Genomic DNA, 19838 nt, shown 5'->3' with positions numbered 1-19838 from the left:
AAGCTACATTGAACATCCAAAATCAAAGTAAGACACTGACATTCCAGCTGATGCCAGTTTGAGCCGCTGTATACTGTGTGTTAGGATGCTTAGTGAAAGGGAAACATCACTTTTATAAAAAAAAAGTCACCGTGGAGCGGGACAATCCCTTTAAATTATGAAGTCACACTAATATTGCATTTCAGATGGAAATTTCTCGGTATTTGTTAGACTATGTGAATGAAAAAAAAAAGTGAGTGTTCCCAGAGACAGAAACCACGGACTCCTGTAGATATTCAGCCTGACGAAGAACCCGAGAGGTTCACAAGCTCGCCATAACATCATGTATTTTTGTTAGCCTTTAAAAGGTCTCATATCTACAGGATTACTTGGTTTCTCTTGCTGGGAACAATCACATTTTGCTCTACTGGCGACACCGGACCAAACCTTTGTCTTCATTATAAAAATAAAACACAACAGGAAGAATTGAGTTCTAACACTTTTGAACATTAATGTATTTTAACTTTTTTTTTTTTTTTTTCAGAAAATGATTGAGTTGGAAGGGACCTCCAGGGTCATCGGGTCCGACCCCCTGCTCAGTGCAGGATCACTAAATCATCCCAGACAATTCCCTCCGCCAGATCATTTATAACAATGTTGAACACCACTGGGCCTAGGACAGAGCCTTGTGGTACCCCCCTTGATACATTCTCCCACTTGGATGTGCAGCCATTTATGACCACTCTTTGAGTACGATCACTCAGCCAGTTGTGAATCCACCTAACAGTTGTCTTGTCAATCCCAGATTTGGTCATTTTTTTTAATAAGTATGGTATGAGATACTTTGTCAAATGTTTTACTAAAGTCAAGATATACTATATCCACCGCATTTCCCTGATCAACCCAGTCGGTGATTTTGTCAAAAGGCCCATTTAGACAATGATTATCGCTCAAAATTCACTCAAACGGCAGTTTGAGTGACAGCTTTGAGCGATCACTTTGCATAACTCTTAAGTAGGTAATTAGCTACTTAAGAATTTATTAGCGTGTAAATGAAGACTGCCACTGTATGCAGAAGGCAGCGGGAGCGCTGTCATCTGCATACAGCTACTTTGTTCGCGGAGTTATCAGCTGGTATCCCGCTGAGCTGATCCCTCCGCGAACAGCAGAAGCTGAGAGCTCCGAGCGGGATACCAGCTGAAAGAATACTATCATTGGTATCCCGCTGATAAGTCATCGCTGACGTTGAGCTTGCTAAACATTAGCAATGAACAAATAGTGCACAATGGCCGCGCGTTTAGACAATGATTATCCCTCAAAAGTTAATCATTGTCTAAATGGGCCTTCAATGTGCTCATCTTTTAGTTTTTTGTCGAATGACGGTTTTCAGTTCTGCTTGAAAACCATTGTTCGTCAAAACAGCTGTTAAGCAGGACAACACGCTGTGTTCTGCCCAGGGAGCGCTGATTACAGCTGATTGCATTCTCTCAGCTGTCAGCCCCGCGGGCAAAACAAAGGGAATGTAATCAGGGAACAGCAGGTGCTGTGTTCCCTGAATACAGTTCATGGCAGCTTACACGCCACTAATTGGTACTAATAAACATTAGTACCAAGTACTAGTTTGTGCAAAATGATCGCTCAAAAGCCATCTTTTGAGCAACCATCTTTGCAGTGTAAATGCACCTATAGAAGGAAATTAGATTAGTCTGGCATGACTTGTTTGTTACAAACCCATGTTGGCTCTGGTTAATTACTCCATTCTCATCCAAGTACTTGCATACATGCTGTTTAATTTGTTCAAGATCTTTCCCAGTATAGAAGTCAGGCTCACAGGCCTGTAGTTACCTGGATCCACCTTCTTCCCTTTTTTTGAAGATGGGGTCAACATTTGCTCTTTTCCAATCTTCTGAGACTTCTCTTGTTCTCAGGAATATTCAAAGATTATGGCGAGTGGCTCAGCAATTACCTCCGCTGCTTCCTTTAGTATCCTAGGATGTAATTCATCTGGACCTTGGGACTTGAATTCATGTAAGTTAGCTAAGTGTTCCCTCACCATCTCTCTGCATTATTTTATTCCCCCAATAGCACAGGGAAGATCAGTTGATGTTCCATCTACTTTCTGAGAGAAAACCGATACAATAGAGGAATTTAAAAGTTTGGCCTTTTCAACATCATTTTTATCCTTTCATCCTGCAACATTCTATAGATTGACTTTTCTTTTGCTTTTGACCCCCCAAATCCTTCTTTATTGCTTTTGGCCTCAATTCATTATTAGCTTTAGCTTTTCTGACACTTGCCCTACAGTTTCTGCAGACCGCATTATATTCTTCTTTAGATATTCCCTCCTCTTTCCATTTGATGAACATATGTTTCTTCCTCTTTAACATGTGTGTAAGTTCTGTGTTCATCCATCCTGGTCTCTTTAAACGCTTCCCATTCTTCCTTCTTTTAGGGATTGGTAACGATTGTGCTTTGAGAATCTCATTCCACAATATTTCCCAACCTTCTTGGACATTTCAGTCCTTAAGAACATCCAGCCATTGGATTCTTTCTGAGTTCATTAAAATCTGCCTCTGTGAATTCCAACCTTGAGGTCTGAGTCTTCTCAGGTCTTCCTCCCCTTGTTATCCAACATCCAAGGATATCATGATCACTGCCTCCTAAGGTCCCAGCCACCCTTACCTCCTCAACCACTCCCTCCCTGTTGGTAAGTATTAGGTCCAAGATAGCAGATCTCCTTGTTTTCTCTGCTATCTTTTGGAAGATAAAGTTGTCAGCAAGAGCGGATAGGAATTTGTTGGATCCATTACTTTTACCTGAGAGATTCCCAACAAATGTCTGGATGGGTAAAATCTCCCATGATCACCATGTTGGGCTTCTTTGAGAGCTTGGCCATCTGATGTAGGAAGAGTTCCTCCATATCTTCTGCTTGTCCAGGCGGCCTATAGTAAATGCCTACAATGGTGTCCTTTCTGTTGTTCTCTCCTTGTATTCTTACCCAAACAGTTTCTATGCCCCCTATGTCACATCTTGTATCCAAGCTAGAGGTGGCACAACAGGGTACTAGAGCCTCCATGCCCCCCGTATCACATCTTGTATCCAAGCTAGAGGTGGCACAACAGGGTACTAGAGCCTCCATGCTCACCCATATAACATCTTGTATCCAAGCTAGAGGCGGTACAGGAGGGTACTAGAGCCTCCATGCCCTCTGTATCACATCTTGTATCCAAGCTAGACGCAGTAGAACAGGGTACTAGAGCCTCCATGGCCTCTCGTATCACATCTTGTATCCAAGCTAGAGGCGATACAACAGGGTACTAGCGCCTCCCTACAAGGGGCCAGTTTTCCACACTAAATCCTCCATTGCTCTGACATTGTAATCACTTACTGATATAAACGTTACAATCACAGAGTTTCATCCGACAACTTCTACTGGTGTGTATACTGATGGAACTCTGGCTGGGCAGCAGTTGTGGATCCTGGCAGCACATACAAGGGATCTACATTCGCTATAGCACAGAACTGATGCATGGGAGGTGCAGCTCACAGTGAAGCCTGGCAGGGACCTTCTTACACCCAGCCTGTCTTGTACAACATAGGGATAATATACAGACACTGGGAGATCCCATATGGACTGCAGTTCATGTATGACACAGGCAGATCACAGAACAGACCTGTAGAGCACACTGCTGGCCATCAGGTGGCGCTGTAAACTCCTCTCTGAATAACAGAAGCAAATAAAGGGCATCTTCACTGATACTTTAATACCATAGAAAGCAAATCCACCATACAAAATATAAAAATACCGGCCCAGCGACACATGACAGGCACAGACGCGCACCCACGCCGGGTGATGAGGGGGCAGAAGCAGGTCACACACACGCACGTATTGCGGAGAAAGGGGGAGTAATAATGAATAAGGGTGAGGTGGCGCTCCTGCTCTCCCGCTCAGCCCTCCCCAGTCATGGAATATCCCGGGCACAGAACTCAGTCCTCTTTTTTTTCTTGCTCGTCTTTGTCCGTTCTCGGCTTCTCCTCGTATCTGGAAGAAGGAGGGTGGGAAAATGATAAGGTGCCGGTAATGTGCCCTGACCGGCGCGCGCCCGCAACCAGCTCCTTTACCACTGCCAGTTCAGACACTCAGGCTGGCCAGGGTGCCCAGTTACCCATTTGCTGCCCATGTCGCAATGCCCCTCCACTCAGCACTTGCAAGTCCTGCATTAGGGCTATAACTCCTCAAATTCCCAGCCCTTCGGTTGGCGACTTTTGCCCAGCTGTTCATTACCAGTTTCCTCTGTTTCTGGGAAAGCTGGGTGACTATGGGCACTACTTCTGCCAGTGGGATTGGCATCCTGTTTTCCTAAGGCCTGGAATGGCAGAGCTGCTTAGTGAGGGGTGCAGGAAAGCTGGGCACTAGCCATAACAGTGGCCACAGCAGTTGGCACCAAGCTTTCCCAAAAACAATCACTACTAACAAACCGAAGACTTTAGAATGTCAGCTCTGCGCCTCTGCAGTAAAATCAGTCCACACAGCGCAGGTGAACAATGGAATATTGAGGTACAAGTCATCCTCCTGTCACAACCAAAGCTGCATTCAGAATTCAGCCAGGCCCCAATTAGCTCTCTGGCTGCTGGACCTCACATGTTACTGCAACTGTGTCAGTATCTACTTGTAGGGGAAGTAATATTCATGCTTCACAGTTGTCTTCATCAATGTACTGCAGTGCGGCTGACGGAATTAGCAAATCTAAGTGCAGCTTCGGCTGTGACTGGAGTATAAGATGAGATCTTGCAGTGTTCCCTTCTCAGCTGTCTGATGCCATGTACTGCATGTACAGAATATGGCTGACAAGCATTAGCAAAACTGTAAGTGCAGCTTTTGCTGTGGCTGGAGTAGAATACGAGATGTAAAAGCAAAACTGTGGGTGCAGCTTTATATATGACTAGAGTATAAGACAGGATTTGAAGTGTACCTGCACTTTTAAAGAAAAACTTTTAACATGTCAAACGTTTTGATCAGTGGGTGTCCGAGTGCCGAGACCCTGCTGATCGCCAAAATGAAGGGGCACAAGCACATATCCGAGCACGGTACCCCTTCAGCTGTCATCGTTCCTTGTCGGCTCTTCTCAGCAACTGAAGACGGATGCTTAGAAGTCTATAGACAAGGAACAAAGACAGCAGGGGGCATAGCACTAACGCTCCTTCATATTCTCTAACAGTGGGGGTCTTGCTGGAGGGCATAGCGCTCATGCCCCTTCATATTATCTCTCAGTGGGGGGTCTCCCTGGAGGCTATATGGACCCACACTCCTCCCACCCAGGCTAGCGATACCCAAGGAACGTTGTTAAACATCCGCACATCTTAAGTACAAACCAAACCTTTACTTGGAAAAAAAAAAAAAAAAGCAGAAGAAAGAAAAGACCCCCCCGGGCCTCCCCCTCAATGTGAGTCTTTACATCCAGCGGAGATTCATACTACAGCACTGGCCCCATGGATCAGACATGTAATAGCAGCATCTACTACTCGGCATCATGGAATCCGCACCTGGTACCCGGCTGTTCTATCACTAGACATGGAACCCGCGGCGTTCACAGTGGGTGATAATGCGGATGATGGGGGTAGGAGTAATCTCCCAGTAGGCATGGAGTGTGCTGGATGGGAGGTAAGGCTGGGGAGCGGCCGAGGTGAGATGCACCTGTCCAAATGCAGATATGAGTGGGACCCTTCACATGGAGCTGGGGTTGAGCTGCCGCCTGCGGCGGGGGGAACAGGATTTTTGTTGCATGGATTCGGCCAGGCTGGCAGGAGATCCAGACACCACCGGAAAGTGAGAGAGGCGAGGAGTGTGAGGTAGAAGCTCCGCAGAGGACTCATAGCTGTGAGAGAACAGAGGACAGGAGGGAGAGCGGCGGTGAGGAGGCGGGACAAGACAAGGGACAATGATGAACATGGGAGGTGGCAAAAAGGAGGAGCGACGGGATGGAAATAATAGAAAGTGTTGGGTGTGAGAGGAGGGCGAAGGAGCAACAGGAGGGCGAAGAGAGAGAAGACACGAAGAGGAAGGAGCAACAGGAGGGCAAAGAGAGAGAAGACACAAAGAGGAAGGAGCAAGAGGAGGGCGAAGAGAGAGAAGACACGAAGAAGAAGGAGCAAGAGGAGGGCGAAGAGAGAGAAGACACGAAGAGGAAGGAGCAAGAGGAGGGCGAAGAGAGAGAAGACACGAAGAGGAAGGAGCAACGGGAGGGCGAAGAGAGAGAAGACACGAAGAGGAAGGAGCAACGGGAGGGCGAAGAGAGAGAAGACACGAAGAGGAAGGAGCAACGGGAGGGCGAAGAGAGAGAAGACACGAAGAGGAAGGAGCAACGGGAGGGCGAAGGGAGAGAAGACACGAAGAGGAAGGAGCAACGGGAGGGCAAAGAGAGAGAAGACACAAAGAGGAAGGAGCAACGGGAGGGCGAAGAGAGAGAAGACACGAAGAGGAAGGAGCAACGGGAGGGCGAAGAGAGAGAAGACACGAAGAGGAAGGAGCAACGGGAGGGCGAAGAGAGAGAAGACACGAAGAGGAAGGAGCAACGGGAGGGCGAAGAGAGAGAAGACACGAAGAGGAAGGAGCAACGGGAGGGCGAAGAGAGAGAAGACACGAAGAGGAAGGAGCAACGGGAGGGCGAAGAGAGAGAAGACACGAAGAGGAAGGAGCAACGGGAGGGCGAAGAGAGAGAAGACACGAAGAGGAAGGAGCAACGGGAGGGCGAAGAGAGAGAAGACACGAAGAGGAAGGAGCAACGGGAGGGCGAAGAGAGAGAAGACACGAAGAGGAAGGAGCAACGGGAGGGCGAAGAGAGAGAAGACACGAAGAGGAAGGAGCAACAGGAGGGCGAAGAGAGAGAAGACACGAAGAGGAAGGAGCAACGGGAGGGCGAAGAGAGAGAAGACACGAAGAGGAAGGAGCAACGGGAGGGCGAAGAGAGAGAAGACACGAAGAGGAAGGAGCAACAGGAGGGCGAAGAGAGAGAAGACACGAAGAGGAAGGAGCAACAGGAGGGCGAAGAGAGAGAAGACACGAAGAGGAAGGAGCAACAGGAGGGCGAAGAGAGAGAAGACACGAAGAGGAAGGAGCAACAGGAGGGCGAAGAGAGAGAAGACACGAAGAGGAAGGAGCAACAGGAGGGCGAAGAGAGAGAAGACACGAAGAGGAAGGAGCAACAGGAGGGCGAAGAGAGAGAAGACACGAAGAGGAAGGAGCAACAGGAGGGCGAAGAGAGAGAAGACACGAAGAGGAAGGAGCAACAGCACAAGAGGAGAGAAGGGGGACATGAAGGAGGAAGAGAAGAAGCGGCAGGAGGAAGAGAAACACAAGGAGAATAAATACAAATAAATGCAAAATGATGAACAGAAGAAACGGTGCGGAAAACATGAAGATGGAGGAGGCGGGGGTGAATGCAGAACATGAAAGGAGGGGAAAAAAAAAAAAAAAGGAGGCAGAAAAATGTGAAGAACGTTTCCAGGAGTGTCCAACCGACTACTCTACCGCCCCCTCCCCAATCCGACCTCTAGAGGAGTCACTCACCTGAACATCTCGGTAATCTCTCCTTTCACCAGAGCCACAAGCAGAGGGAAGCCGATGCAGGCCGGGACCAGGTACAGGAGCGCCGGCTGCAGGGGACACAGACACATCATGCGCTCAAGAAGGGTCTAATCCCACAAAAGTCACATTAAAATTGCCCAAACCCTCCCAAAAATGTATTTTTTTTTAGTTGTAGATTCTGAATTTGTATCTCATGTAAATATATTTGGTGCAGAACGCCGTCGCTTTAGGTGCATTTTTAACCATTTTGCGACAACGAATTTTAGCCTTATCCAGCAAACCGTTTTCTCTGCTGTGCTTCAGCGGTCTTAACCCTAAAGTTCTCTCCTCAGAGTCGCGGAGGGACACCTTGGATTTTGCAGGACGAGTTCTTTTTTATAGGAACCAAACTTCAGGTACTTGTAATGTATGCCATAACTTTTACTTCCCGCTATAGGGCGTACGTTTATGTCAAGCAGTGTCAGGGTGTGCATGGAGAGATCGCAGGGCGACTTCTCTCCATATAGCACGGGCGTCAGCTGTTTATTACAGCTGATACCTGCGGGCAATAGCTGCAGTCGCTTGGCTGAGCAACACTATTATCCCTTTAAATGCTCTAGGTACAGTAATAGGCAGACTGCAGACAAATCATTGGCTGGAGGTCAGGTGGGGGGGGGGGGTGTAGCTAGCCTGCAAGCTCATGACTATCCAGGACTGCTTCATCAGTAGCAGCACATACCGGTACATAGAGGACTACTTAAATAGAAGTTTCTCAAAACCATCTGCACAGCTCTGCACAGCAAACATATCACTAATCAGCATGACGGGTGACGGAGGCCCCTTCATTTCTTTTTACTTTCTTCTCCACTTTTCAAAAATCCTCACTTACATGTTTCTGTCTGGCCATATGAAGGCTTGTTTTTTGCACGGTGAGCTGTGATTTTTATTGATACCATTTTTTTTGGTACATATTATGTATTGTTAAACTTGTATTAATCTTTTTGGGTGAAAACCCCTTTTAATTCAGCCATTTTTATTTTTACTACATTAATCACATTTTTTTCTGTGTGCCGGTCCGATTATGACGAGACCGCAATGATATACTTCACAACAAAAACACTTTAATTTTATTTTTAAGTTTAAAAATAAGTTTTATTGAATTGCTGCAATCCAAGTCCCATTACTGCAGGTTTCCATCGACGGAGCTCTGGGAGGGCTTCTTTTGTGTGATCAGCTTTAATGTTTATTGGGACCATATTGGGGTACATACGGCTTCTTTGATCAGTTTTATTGCGTTCTTTCGGGAGGCAAAATTTACAAGATGAGCCCCCCCCCCCCCCCCCCCCCAGGCCTCGCTCACACAGCAGTGCTGCACAGCGACACAATTTCATTCGTGGCGTTTTGCCACGATCCAACTTTCGTTTTTAAATCCCAAAGGCAGGGGTTAGCTGTTGGTGCCCTAAATGCTGAACACAGTACAGACTTCACTCGAAAACTGCGGCGCTTTCCAGCATTGCGATTGAACAGATGTCTGTGGGCTCCATTGAAAACAATGGGAACGTTATACCGCGATTAGCATGGCGCCCAGAATATCGCGCTAATCCTGATAAGAAGCGCCTGTGTGAGGGAGGCCTTACAGTTTGTAGTGTGCAGGATAACTAGTGTGCTCAATTTACTATACAGGTCGTTATGGATGCGATGATACCAAATATGTGTGTGTGTGGGGGGGGGGGGGGCTTACAAAGAGGGGAAGTGTGTACAAAAGGGGGTTTGTTATTTTTCTTTATTCACATTTTTTTAAATGTCTCTGTAGGGGGAATCTGGGCCCGGAAGTCTTAGGGGCCCCATAAGGCCTCTCCTCTCCATATAGGGAGCCCGGTACTATGAATAAAGTGTTATAGTTGGGGGCCTTGTTACAGGTTTTGTATTGGGGCCCAGAAGCCCCAACTTACACCTCTGTGTTGTTCTACAACCTCCATTTACTGCTCAGCATTGATCGTGCCTTTCAAGCTGCGTAAGCTGCCCATGCCATAGGCACTAATGCCACCCCATACCATCAGAGGTGCAGGGTTCTGAATGGAGTGCTGATAATAAGCTGGATGGTCCTTCTTCCCTCGAGTCCCACAGAACATTTTTCCATTTTGCCTTAGTCCATTATAAATGAGCTTTAGCCCACTGAAGACTCTGCCATTTCTGGCCTCCTCTTTATGTGATCCAGCTTTAACCTGCATTTGTGGATTGTACAGTGAACCATGCAGTGGTTGGCATAACAGAATCATGCCTGTTTTCATGCAGATCCGCCTGCGGGCGGGCAGATCTCTAGCAGCCTGTATTGACTGTTGGCTTTGTGCCTTGTGCACATGACTTTCCCCAGATTCTTTGACTCCATTGATGATATTATGCACTGTAGATGGTCCCACAATTATTAGCTGCAGTTTCTCACAGATCGGTGACCTCTGACCATCTTTGCTTCTGAGAGACTCCGCCTCTCTAACATGAACTTTTATACAGTCATGTGACTTAGTAGAAGATTGACCCTCCACTTGTAAGTGGTACTGATGAAAAACATTTGTGAGGTGTTGCCGCCATCAATTTCTAAAGAAGTTGAATTTTTAAAAAATTAAGTGAAATGTTCCCCTTCCTCGCTCTGATAAGCGCCCTACTAAAAATACCAGACGGTTAGGGGAGACTTCCAGATTACTGCATTCTGCTTTTCTTTATATTTTACAAAGTGTCCCAACTTTTTTGAAATTTGGGTTGTAAGATTAGGACAAACGGAGCTCGTTCTAAACTAAATGGTCTTTTCCTGCAGAAGGCGCACAGAGCTCAGGGGGTTTAAAGTGAATGAGGCTGCGGTCGTTACTCACCTGATTCTGCACAAACTGCATTTCATTGTTAATAACATTATACAGACTTTATCTGGAGGAAGTCTCACCTGAGCGTGCCGACCTGGGCTTTCTGCAGTCTTGTCGATTAACCCTTTCACTTCAGAACATAAATAGTGGTCTCCCATAGTCACGAGTGACTGTTTGTACGCAGCCATGTGGTTACTTACCTGAGCATGTTTGAAGGTGTGCATTACAAAGATGGTGAGAGCCAGGCCGAAGATGTACGCCAAGAAGCTGGTGTAGAAGTACGTGTGAGAGTTCTTCTTCAAGCTGCAAAGACAGATAAACCCGGTTAGTGAAGACTGGAGGATGTCAACGGTGAAAACCTTATACCGAACTTGGACTCTAACGCAGTGGGGTTCAATGCAGTTACTGTATACCCCCGTGTCCCTGTAGAATCGGAGCGATCAGTAAGAGTGATGGAAACAAACTTCTACAGATCACAAATTCTGTGCAAATTTCAGGAGATTGAAGCTACACGATAAACCATACAATGCTCAGAGCCTGCAGCTACCACTAGGGGGAGATCACAGCATAGACAGATCACATTGAGCTCAATAACTACGTAACTCAAACTCCCCCTAGTGGTGACTGTAGGTAGTCATCAATGGGGCACTATAGCATGAGGTGGGGGGACAACACACTACAAACTTGCTTACCTAAAAAAGGGCGCACAACACTCACCTGATGTCAAACCGGAGTAACAGCGCAATGAAGATGCCTGAAAAACAGAAACAAAGTGGAACATGTGACACGTGTGTATGAGCAATAAGTCTTCAGCCATGTGGTGTCACATGACTTCAGGATGGGAATATTCTGGGTATGTAATCTGTAAACAGACGCATGCCTCTGCATAGGAGCTGTATACACAAAATGGAAGTACAATCTTAAATACATTTGCAAAAGCATATTATTGTTATTGAGCGTGCAACAACTAAATAAACTCGTATATAGCCACAGCCGAGTGCGACAAAGCAACAGCACAGGGTAGGCCCAACCAGAGCGCATAACATGGGACCAGATGCAATTCATTGCTGTTGCCATAAACTGGTTGGGATAAGCCATAACAGCACTGTAGAGTGCCGATCTAGGGAAAGGACATCTACGGCGCCCTCTAGTGGCATCCCTCCTCCCAGAATGACTGCTATAGTGTCCTATACTGAGCCCCTTCCCCCAGAATGACATGATACTGTAGCATCCTCCAGCAGGATGTTCCCTGGAATGACACTACAGGCGCCCCCTAGTAGACTCCCCCTGGAATGACACTACAGGCGCCCCCTAGCAGACTCACCTGGAATGACAATATCCCCCAGTCCCAGCATGGCAAAATTGTTGGCTGCAAGCCCCTTCTCCAACAGATCCTGAGGAAAGACCACTAGGAAAAAAGACGAAATTCAAATTGACCAAATGCAATCCTGCGGAGAAAGCCTCGGGGTAGAGGGGGCCAATACTCACATTTTATCGGTGCCTCGAAGGACTTGGCGACAGTCACCATCACGTTGGTCCCGAAAACCTTAAGAGAATTAAATAAAAAGGGAATAAAAAACAAATACAAAAAAAACCCAAAAACCTACTTTCCGGTCCACAAAGTCCGAGCTTCAGTATCAGCAGGAAACGTACCCAGAAGATGTCGTAGACGAAGAGCCCCCCCAGCAGGATGCAGCCGGTACCGACGTTGTTCAGGTGCAGAAGCTCCACCCCATTAAGGGCAAACGCCAAGCCGAACAGGTTATTAGCGATCCAGTGCTGAGGAGACACAACACTTGTAGTCAGGCCGGACGGCACATAGGCGAGGGCACAGATAACCTACATGAGGGGCTCCTCACCTTCTTCAGGAGGTACCAGACCCCGACCACCCCGCTGAGCACCAGGCAGACCAGGTCCCGGGTGTCAAACTCGTAATTTACAATCTCTACAGGAAGAAGGTGAGTAATGTGAGCGACTCCGTAATCAGTGCTATATAATACTGCATGGGGAGCGCCCCCCGGCTGTCAGCAGGCACACTGTACGCACCTTCCTTACTGTCCCCGGAGCCCTGAGTGAAGAGCAGCTGATACTGTTTGTTGGGGAAGTTCTCCGGGAAGATTCTGTTCATGGCCGGGCTGAGGGTAAAGGAGAAGCGGGCAACAGAGGGTTAATTCAAGACCCGAACCTAAACAGAAGGTGGGGGCGGGGAATAATGGAGGAGTAATGCCACCATCCAGCCTTAAAGGGGTTGTCAAGAAATGGTTTAAGCGGCTGCTGTCAGTGCAGCCCACCCAGGACAGAATTTATACGTAGATAGGCACCCAACTCAGCCAAGTGTCGTCCTATGTGCTAGCATGGCAGCCTGGAGTCTACTGGAGGAGAGGGGGGGGGGGGGGGGGGGGGGAACTATATAATGCAAGATTTAATAAAAAAAAAAAAATTAAACCATTCAGGAAAAAAACAAACAAACAAAAAAAAAAAAAAAACACCCTCTTTCAATTTTTCCTGCAAAATATTAAACAATTAAGGCCTCATGTCCACGGGGAAAATCAGGCCCGCTACGGATTCTACATGTAGAATCTGCAGCGGGTCCCTCCTGCCCCGCGGACATGAGCGCTGAAAATAGGAATTTAAAAGAATTTACCCATCCGTAGCGGGCGGGGAAAGTCTTCTCAGCCTCACGGCCGGATCTTCTTTTTCGGCCGGCGGATGAACTCGTCACGCCGGCGGCACGTCGCCAACACGTCGCCGATGTGCCGCGCGCATGCGCCGGGCACATCCGCCGAGCCGAAGCAAGAAAGATGCGGCCGTGAGGAAGAGAAGACCTTCCCGGTCCGCTCCGGATGGGTAAATTCTTTTAAATTCCTATTTTAGGTCTCCCGCGGATCCGGACGGCTTCCATAGGCTTCAATAGAAGCCCGCGGGAGCCGTCCCCGCAGGGAGATCCGCACGAAAATAGAGCATGGTCCAGATTTTTTCATGCTCCATTTTTTTTAAAATCCCTTTTATTGACCATCCGCGGATATTTATCTACCCGCGGGTGGTCAATGCATCCCTATGGGGTGCGGATCTGCGTGCAGGAGAAGAGTTAAAATCCGCTGCGGATTTTAATTCTTATTTTGCCTGTGGACATGAGGCCTAAAAGAAAGCCAGAAACTAACACGCATTTAGTATCACCGTTCATGTAAAAGTCCGAAAAATTAATAAATAAAAAACCACAACACAACATTCATCCTGCATAGTGAAGGCGCTAAATGTAAAAATAAACAAAAAACACAAAAAGACAAATCAAAAGCAAAGAAAAAAAAATACAAAAAACCCCCACACAGCACGACGAAGGAATGCCAGAATTGCTGTTTTTTTTTTTTGCTTTTTTTTTTAAGATCCCGGCTACAAAAAGAATTTGAATTGAAAGTGACCAACAAGATGTGCGCGCCTCGGAACCTCAGAGCGGGGATAAAGACTAAGGTTCACCCAGCGGAACGTGAGAGCTCACAGCCAATAGAAAGAAATATAGAATTGTTTTTATATATTATTACGAGTCTCAGAATTCAGTGAAAGAAAGCAATTTGTTCAAGAAAAATGTTAAAATAGAAAAACATTAGGAAAAAACAAACAAAAATAACCCTAAAAACATTAGTTATCACCGTAATCGTATTGCCCAAAGAGCTGAAGTGCACGACATTAATGCCCTGTGAACGCCGTAGGAACTTCACCCACCAAGAGCGACACAACTGCATTTTCTCAATTTTTACCAACTTAAAAAGGTTTATGTTTTGCGTACATTATAGAGCACATTAACCCCTCAGTGTCGGGTTTCTTACCTTCTGTCAGACCCACCAGGGCAGGTTCTTTAAATGAGACAATCATTTAATTTTAACTAAATTTACAGTCGCGTTCCAAGAGCCATAACTTTTTCAAAAAATAAAAAAAGGGGGAGGGGGGCGTGTCATTAAGGGGTTAAATAACGTACTAGCTTCCTTCTCTGGGTCATTACTACGCAGGGATACCACATGTGGAATTTTATTTTTAATTTTTTTTACAAGGTAAAGGGAGACAAATGTTATTTTTTTAATAATTTCTCCCCTTTTTAAAAGTTAAAAAAATAAATAAATACAATAAATTCTTTTTGTCCCTTTAGGGGACTTCCACAGAGACCCATCAGAACCCCTGATCACATCCGGTGGTCCGATGGCGAAAGCCCTGCACATGCTGCAGTCGCATAGACCGCAGCCCTTAAAGGGTTAACACAGCAGAGATCTGAGGTTTTCTCCATTCTCTGCTGTGTAACAGCTGGTGCCCAGCTATGCTCTGACAGAGGGAGCCCCCTCCCTCTGTCAGCCCTTTACATGCTGTGGTCGTATAGACGGCATGTAAAGGGTTAACACAGCAGAGATCGGAGGTTTTTTCTCTTCTCTGCTATGTAAGAGCTGGTGCCTGGCTATCCTCTGACAGCCAAGCACCAGCTCTCCCTGCCACAGAGACCATCGGCTGATGGTCTCTATGGCAACCTGTAAACAAAGCAGTGCAGAAGTTTGAAAATAGAAGCGGGAAATTGCCAGCAGATCTGCAATATCTTCCCGCTTCTGTTTTTCAAAGTCCTGCACTGCTCTGTGTAGGTCTGTGCAGGCAGAGCACAATGCCACAGCTTGTGGCATTGTGCTCTGCAACTCCTATAGCGAAACATAGCCCAGAAATCTTCCGGGCTATGTCACTATGGGCAGTGGAGCTCGTCCCAGAAAATTTCTGGGCGTGCCACTCAAGGAGTTAAATGGTACAATTTGAAGAATACAACTCATCCCACAAATAACAAGCCTTCAGACGGCGACGTCAGTGGAAAAATTTACGACTCTTAGTAGGCGGAGGACAAAGAAACGAAAAAAAAAAACAAAAAAACAAAAAAAAAAACAAAAAGCACATGATAAATTTCTGGTCCTGAAGGGGTTAAGTAAACAAAGCCTAAATTAAAATTAAGAGTTTTCTAATAAATCTTGCGCTTCGATTCCTCCCCTTTTCCAAGGCCTCTACTTGAAGTCCGTGAATGCTTTCTACCTTCAGTTCCTGAATCTGTATCCTGACCCAAGCAATTCACAGCTGAGGGTTTGTTACATTGCATCCAGACAATCCTTTGGGAAGTAAGTGTGTCAGCAGCACAAATCTCTCCTGCGCTGATAGTTTGTTACATTGTATCAGTCCAGAGTCCGGGCTGTTCACCACACAGGATTATCTAGACTGGATACAACTGTAACAAACCCTCAGCAGTGACAAGTACTACAGTAGTTCAGGATGGATTTTCAGCCTCAGAATTGTCTGACAGCAAGCAGAGATCTTAAGAGAATACAATGATTCTACTGTAAATTACATAAACCCCTTTAGGAAAAATCCACCGTACGGACAAATCTACACGTTTACATGCAGATTTTGCCGAGCGCGAAATACACAGAAATTCTGCTTTAATAAAGTGTGGATTTTGGTGCAGATTTGTCTGTGGCGGATCTCCCATCGTGTACGAGAGCGCCCTTAGGCCAGCTTTATATAAGCGTATTACAGGTGCAATCATGTAACTGCTTAACTTGGACGAGTGGCCTGGTCCGACCCCAGGAGTACTGAGCCAAAAGCCCCCATGACGCCGCCCCATGTTCAGGCCTGCGGTCAGCCCTGGACACTCATCTGCTTATGTGAAAGCGGCCTTAAAAAAGGGTTTTCTGTAAATTTAAAGGGGGAAAATAATATTGATGACCTAACCTCAGGACAGCTCATCAACAGCTGATCAGCTGGGGTCCGTCACTTAGGAACCCGACCAATCAGCTGACTGTGCCGCAATTACAGAGGTCAGAGTGGAAGCGGCTGTGCCGACCCTTGTGTAGTGGCTGGCGCAGCTGATCAGTCGGGGTCTCGAGTGACAGACCCCAGCTGATTAACCGTTAATGACTTGTCCTGAGGATAGGGCATCAATATTATTTTCCCCCTTTAAATTTACAGACCATGCCGGGTCACACTAGACCAGCTGCTGACAATCTAATCCAATCGACAGGCCAGCGTCACCCATATGGGATCGCGTCCTATATCCACCCATATACCGCAATCCATCTATTTCCTCTCACCTTATAGTGTGCGCCAGAGCCAGGACTCCCAGGATGAAGAAGTACATGGACAGTAAGAGGTTAATATACTCCTGGGAGAAGATCTGGGGAGGAAGAGTAAATAGAAAGAGTCAAAACCTACATTTCCATGAGGGACCACGCGCCAAGGAGCGAGACTTCCAGTAAGTAGGATCCGTCTACAGGTATCAGCGTCACATCTGTAATCTACAGCCATCTTAACTGCTCCGACAATGCCAATGGGAAATTTACGTTGTGCGGATGAAGGGTGTATGGAGTGGGCTTGGGAGCCGAGTCCGCTTCACACCCGGTGGCCATAAGCTGCTTTTGACAGCTGCTACCTGACGTGATCAGAGCTGGCTTGAATTGTGGCAATTAACTATTGTGATGCCGTGGTCAAAGTTGACTGCGCCTCGGAACAGTCAGCCAGAGGGAGAAGGGGGCCAACTCCTGTGCCCCACCCTCTGCCCACTTCGCAGCATCTTTGTGGGGTGCCCATGAACTAGCAAGGCAGCTTGGAGCCTAGTGAAGGCTCCCAGGGCTACTATACATGGATGCCTATTAAGTCCTGTCTATGGCAGGGCTTAAAAAGCACAACTGAAAATCATAATACACTGCACTACTGAAGTATTGCAGGTTACAGTACGAGTGATCACAAGTCCCCTACATGAGCAAAATACAAAATGTGGAAAACGGTTTAAAAGAATGCTCTAAAAGCATTAAAACGGAATAAAAACGCACACCTTTCCCTATAAAAATATCTGAACCATTAACAAACCCTTCATATTTGGGATCGCCGTCTTGGAAACAGTCCAAACTATTAACCCCTTAGTGGCCGGCCTATTTTGTGCCTTAAGGACCAAGCAAATCTTGTATGGAGATTTGTATTTCTGCAGGACGAGTTGTATAATTTTAATTGTAACACTCCGGGGGCCATAAAATGTGTTGTAGAGATTTATTAATTTTTTTTTTTTTTGAGAGAGACGTCCAGAAAGTTCACCATTATTTTCTGGGTTTTATTTTTATACCGTTCACCATTCAGGAAAGAAAAACAAAAAACAGGATAACTTTCCTATCTGGATCAGCATGATGAATGCGATACCAAAGTTTAGAGAAATTTTTGAAAATTTGTATTTATTTAATTTTTTGAAACACGCTGCTTTTGAACAATAAAACTGGCTGTTGGAGCAGGAGCCCCGCTGTCAATAAAACAGCGTATTGGCCGTCACTAAGGGGTTAAAACACTACTATTTACACGAGCACAAAAAATAAGAAGATAAGAAGCAAAAATTGGCCTTTTCTTGTTACCCTGGCTTCCAAAAAATTTATCAAAATCATGTATGTACCCAAATCAGTCCCAATGAATACTAGGAAGCTCCCGGAGGTTCTGTTCACGGAACATGCAATCCGTATCCACGAGTGTGAAGGGAAAGAATATCCATCCATCGATCCTACATGCCCGTCAATGCCCGCGCTCTGCAGCGGAAAGTCAGCGCCGACGGTGATCGCAAATTAAAATCTGTCCGTGTGACCCCCCCCCACCAACCACAAGGAGCTGCCAACTCCAACCAACCCCCCAATAATCACAAGTTACCCGCATCAATACAACCACCTCGCCAGCAGTCAAAGGAGCTGCCCATGCCAATATAGCCCCCTGCTCGACTCCGCCAGCAACCACGCTCTCTGCCCGCACCAACCAACTCTGCCAGCAACCACGCGCTCTGCCCACGGACCTCCAGTACAGTCTATTATATTATGCCGACGTGCCGCTTGAGCGTTGCGCCCCCGGGCATTTCTCTGCATCTTTGCTATACAGGAGAGCTTGAATTTCCCGTTTCCTACTGTGAGCTCACCCCTCCCCCTTCATGCCAGGCGCCTGCGGGGAGCTCGTCAGCAGGCAGGGCAGAGATAACGTTCCTCCAGCCGGCCCCTGTGGTCACCAGGCAGACATGCGGCAGATCCGCTAGATGCAGAATAATCGTCTCGTATCGCAGCCGACCACAAATGACAACAGGAGTAAAAAAAAATAAAATAAAACATCTTGTCGCCATTTACTAAGTCTTGACAACATCTGGGACCCCCGATTACAGGGACGCCCCTCCCCCACTACTGGGGGCATCTGACCACAGGTGTCACATTCTGCCAAGACTGACGATCGTCACTGTGATGCGGCGCTGCAGCCCGTCTACCGGTATGACTGCGTCAGTCACATGACCACACGAGGGCTGCGCTGCGGCACGTACAGTACATGCGCCCCTGCACCCCCTCCCCCACCGTAAACACAACAACAGACACTCACCTTAAAAAACAGGTAAAGACCGAAGAGGGTGCAGCTGGCGATGATGGGGAAGCGGGCCGCGTCCCTGCTGGTGATGGTCTCCGGCATGTCCGACGAATTCTGCAAGAACAACAATCCCCATCATTGTATCACTACCGTTATAATGCACAGCTGGCAGTGCCCACCGGGCAGCAGCTACACTGCAACCTCTGCCAGCTGCAGGCACCAATTGGCAGCTCCATGTCTGCAGGGCACAGCACCTCTCACCTTCCCCTTGGCACAGGTCACACTCCTCATCGCCCCGAAGAAGATGGGCAGCAGTGCCATCCCCAGCAGGCTGCCGTATGCCAGCGCGGTGCCCTCCGGAGAGCTGACCAGCCTGGCGGTGCCGTTCACGGCCGCATCGCTCTCGTTGTGCAGAGCCGCGGGCTCCAGCTCCGCCATGTCCGCGAGGTGCTGCCGGGAGACGCTTCACAGCAGGAGGACCGGTAAGGACACGTTATCAAAGCTGCCGGAAGTGACGTGCTATCCCGGCGACGGCAGCAGGAAGGACTTCCTTAACGACCAGGCGCGGCGGTAACCAAGGGGAGGAGCTATGAGGGTGACCAGCCAGACTAACCACGCCCACTTCCATCCCACACAGTTCTTAACCCCTTAGTGACGCGGGCTCTTTTTGCCCAAACGACGTGGTGCTTTTTTTTGAGGATTTTCATCTACATTTTTCAAAAGCCATAATGTTTTCATTTTCCCACCCCTCAGGCCGCACACACCTTCAGAAGACACCGCTCGAAATTGCGCCATCTTCACTGCGTTTTCCAGCGACGCTTTTGAACGCACGGTACAGTGTCGCGCAATGCTTTTTAACGCGCCCCATCATTGTGAAGAGGTGCGTAAACATGAAAACGCACAAAGACAGCTCTCGAAAAAATCGCAGTGCCGCGTTCAATAATCAACGGAAGCGTTGTACAGCGGCACTTGGGGCGCCGCGCTAATCACGGTAAATAGCGGTTTGTGTGAGAGCGGCCTTAGGGACAGGATACGGCTTTATTCTGCAGATCGGT

At 47.3% G+C, this 19838-nt stretch overlaps 1 protein-coding gene across 2 annotated transcripts; it reads right to left on the bottom strand.

Annotated features, from left to right (window-relative positions):
• Positions 1–3724: 3724 nt before the first annotated feature.
• On the bottom strand, positions 3725–19311 carry HM13 (histocompatibility minor 13). Of its 2 annotated transcripts, none has more exons than XM_066585816.1 (12): positions 19045–19307; positions 18799–18897; positions 16503–16585; positions 12445–12533; positions 12258–12343; positions 12052–12177; positions 11887–11944; positions 11723–11806; positions 11116–11152; positions 10599–10701; positions 7547–7632; positions 3725–4021 (listed from the first exon to the last, which is right to left on the bottom strand). In XM_066585816.1, exons 1-12 carry the CDS (start codon positions 19219–19221, stop codon positions 3967–3969), a joined length of 1083 nt encoding a protein of 360 aa, XP_066441913.1. In that variant the 5' UTR covers positions 19222–19307; the 3' UTR covers positions 3725–3966. The 2 variants fall into 2 exon arrangements, with proteins under 2 accessions (XP_066441913.1, XP_066441914.1); XM_066585817.1 differs by lacking the exon at positions 3725–4021 and adding an exon at positions 5656–5855 and having other exon boundaries at positions 19045–19311.
• Between the last annotated feature and the right edge of the window lie 527 nt (positions 19312–19838).

Source organism: Eleutherodactylus coqui, chromosome 13 (genome assembly GCF_035609145.1).
Source record: "Eleutherodactylus coqui strain aEleCoq1 chromosome 13, aEleCoq1.hap1, whole genome shotgun sequence".
Taxonomy (NCBI): Eukaryota; Metazoa; Chordata; class Amphibia; order Anura; family Eleutherodactylidae; genus Eleutherodactylus; species Eleutherodactylus coqui.
Note: the sequence above shows the minus strand (reverse complement) of the source record. Positions and strands in the feature narration are given on the sequence as shown.

Bases quoted from the DNA above. Each gene is read 5' to 3' on its own strand.
- HM13 (XM_066585817.1), bottom strand. From the start codon at position 19,221: ATGGCGGAGCTGGAGCCCGCGGCTCTGCACAACGAGAGCGATGCGGCC. The intron at 12,534-16,502 runs GTGAGAGGAAAT...CTTTACCCTCAG, and splicing joins GCTCTGGCGCACACTATAAG to CCCGGCCATGAACAGAATCT. The intron at 10,702-11,115 runs GTGAGTGTTGTG...CTGTCTTTGCAG, and splicing joins TTACTCCGGTTTGACATCAG to CTTGAAGAAGAACTCTCACA.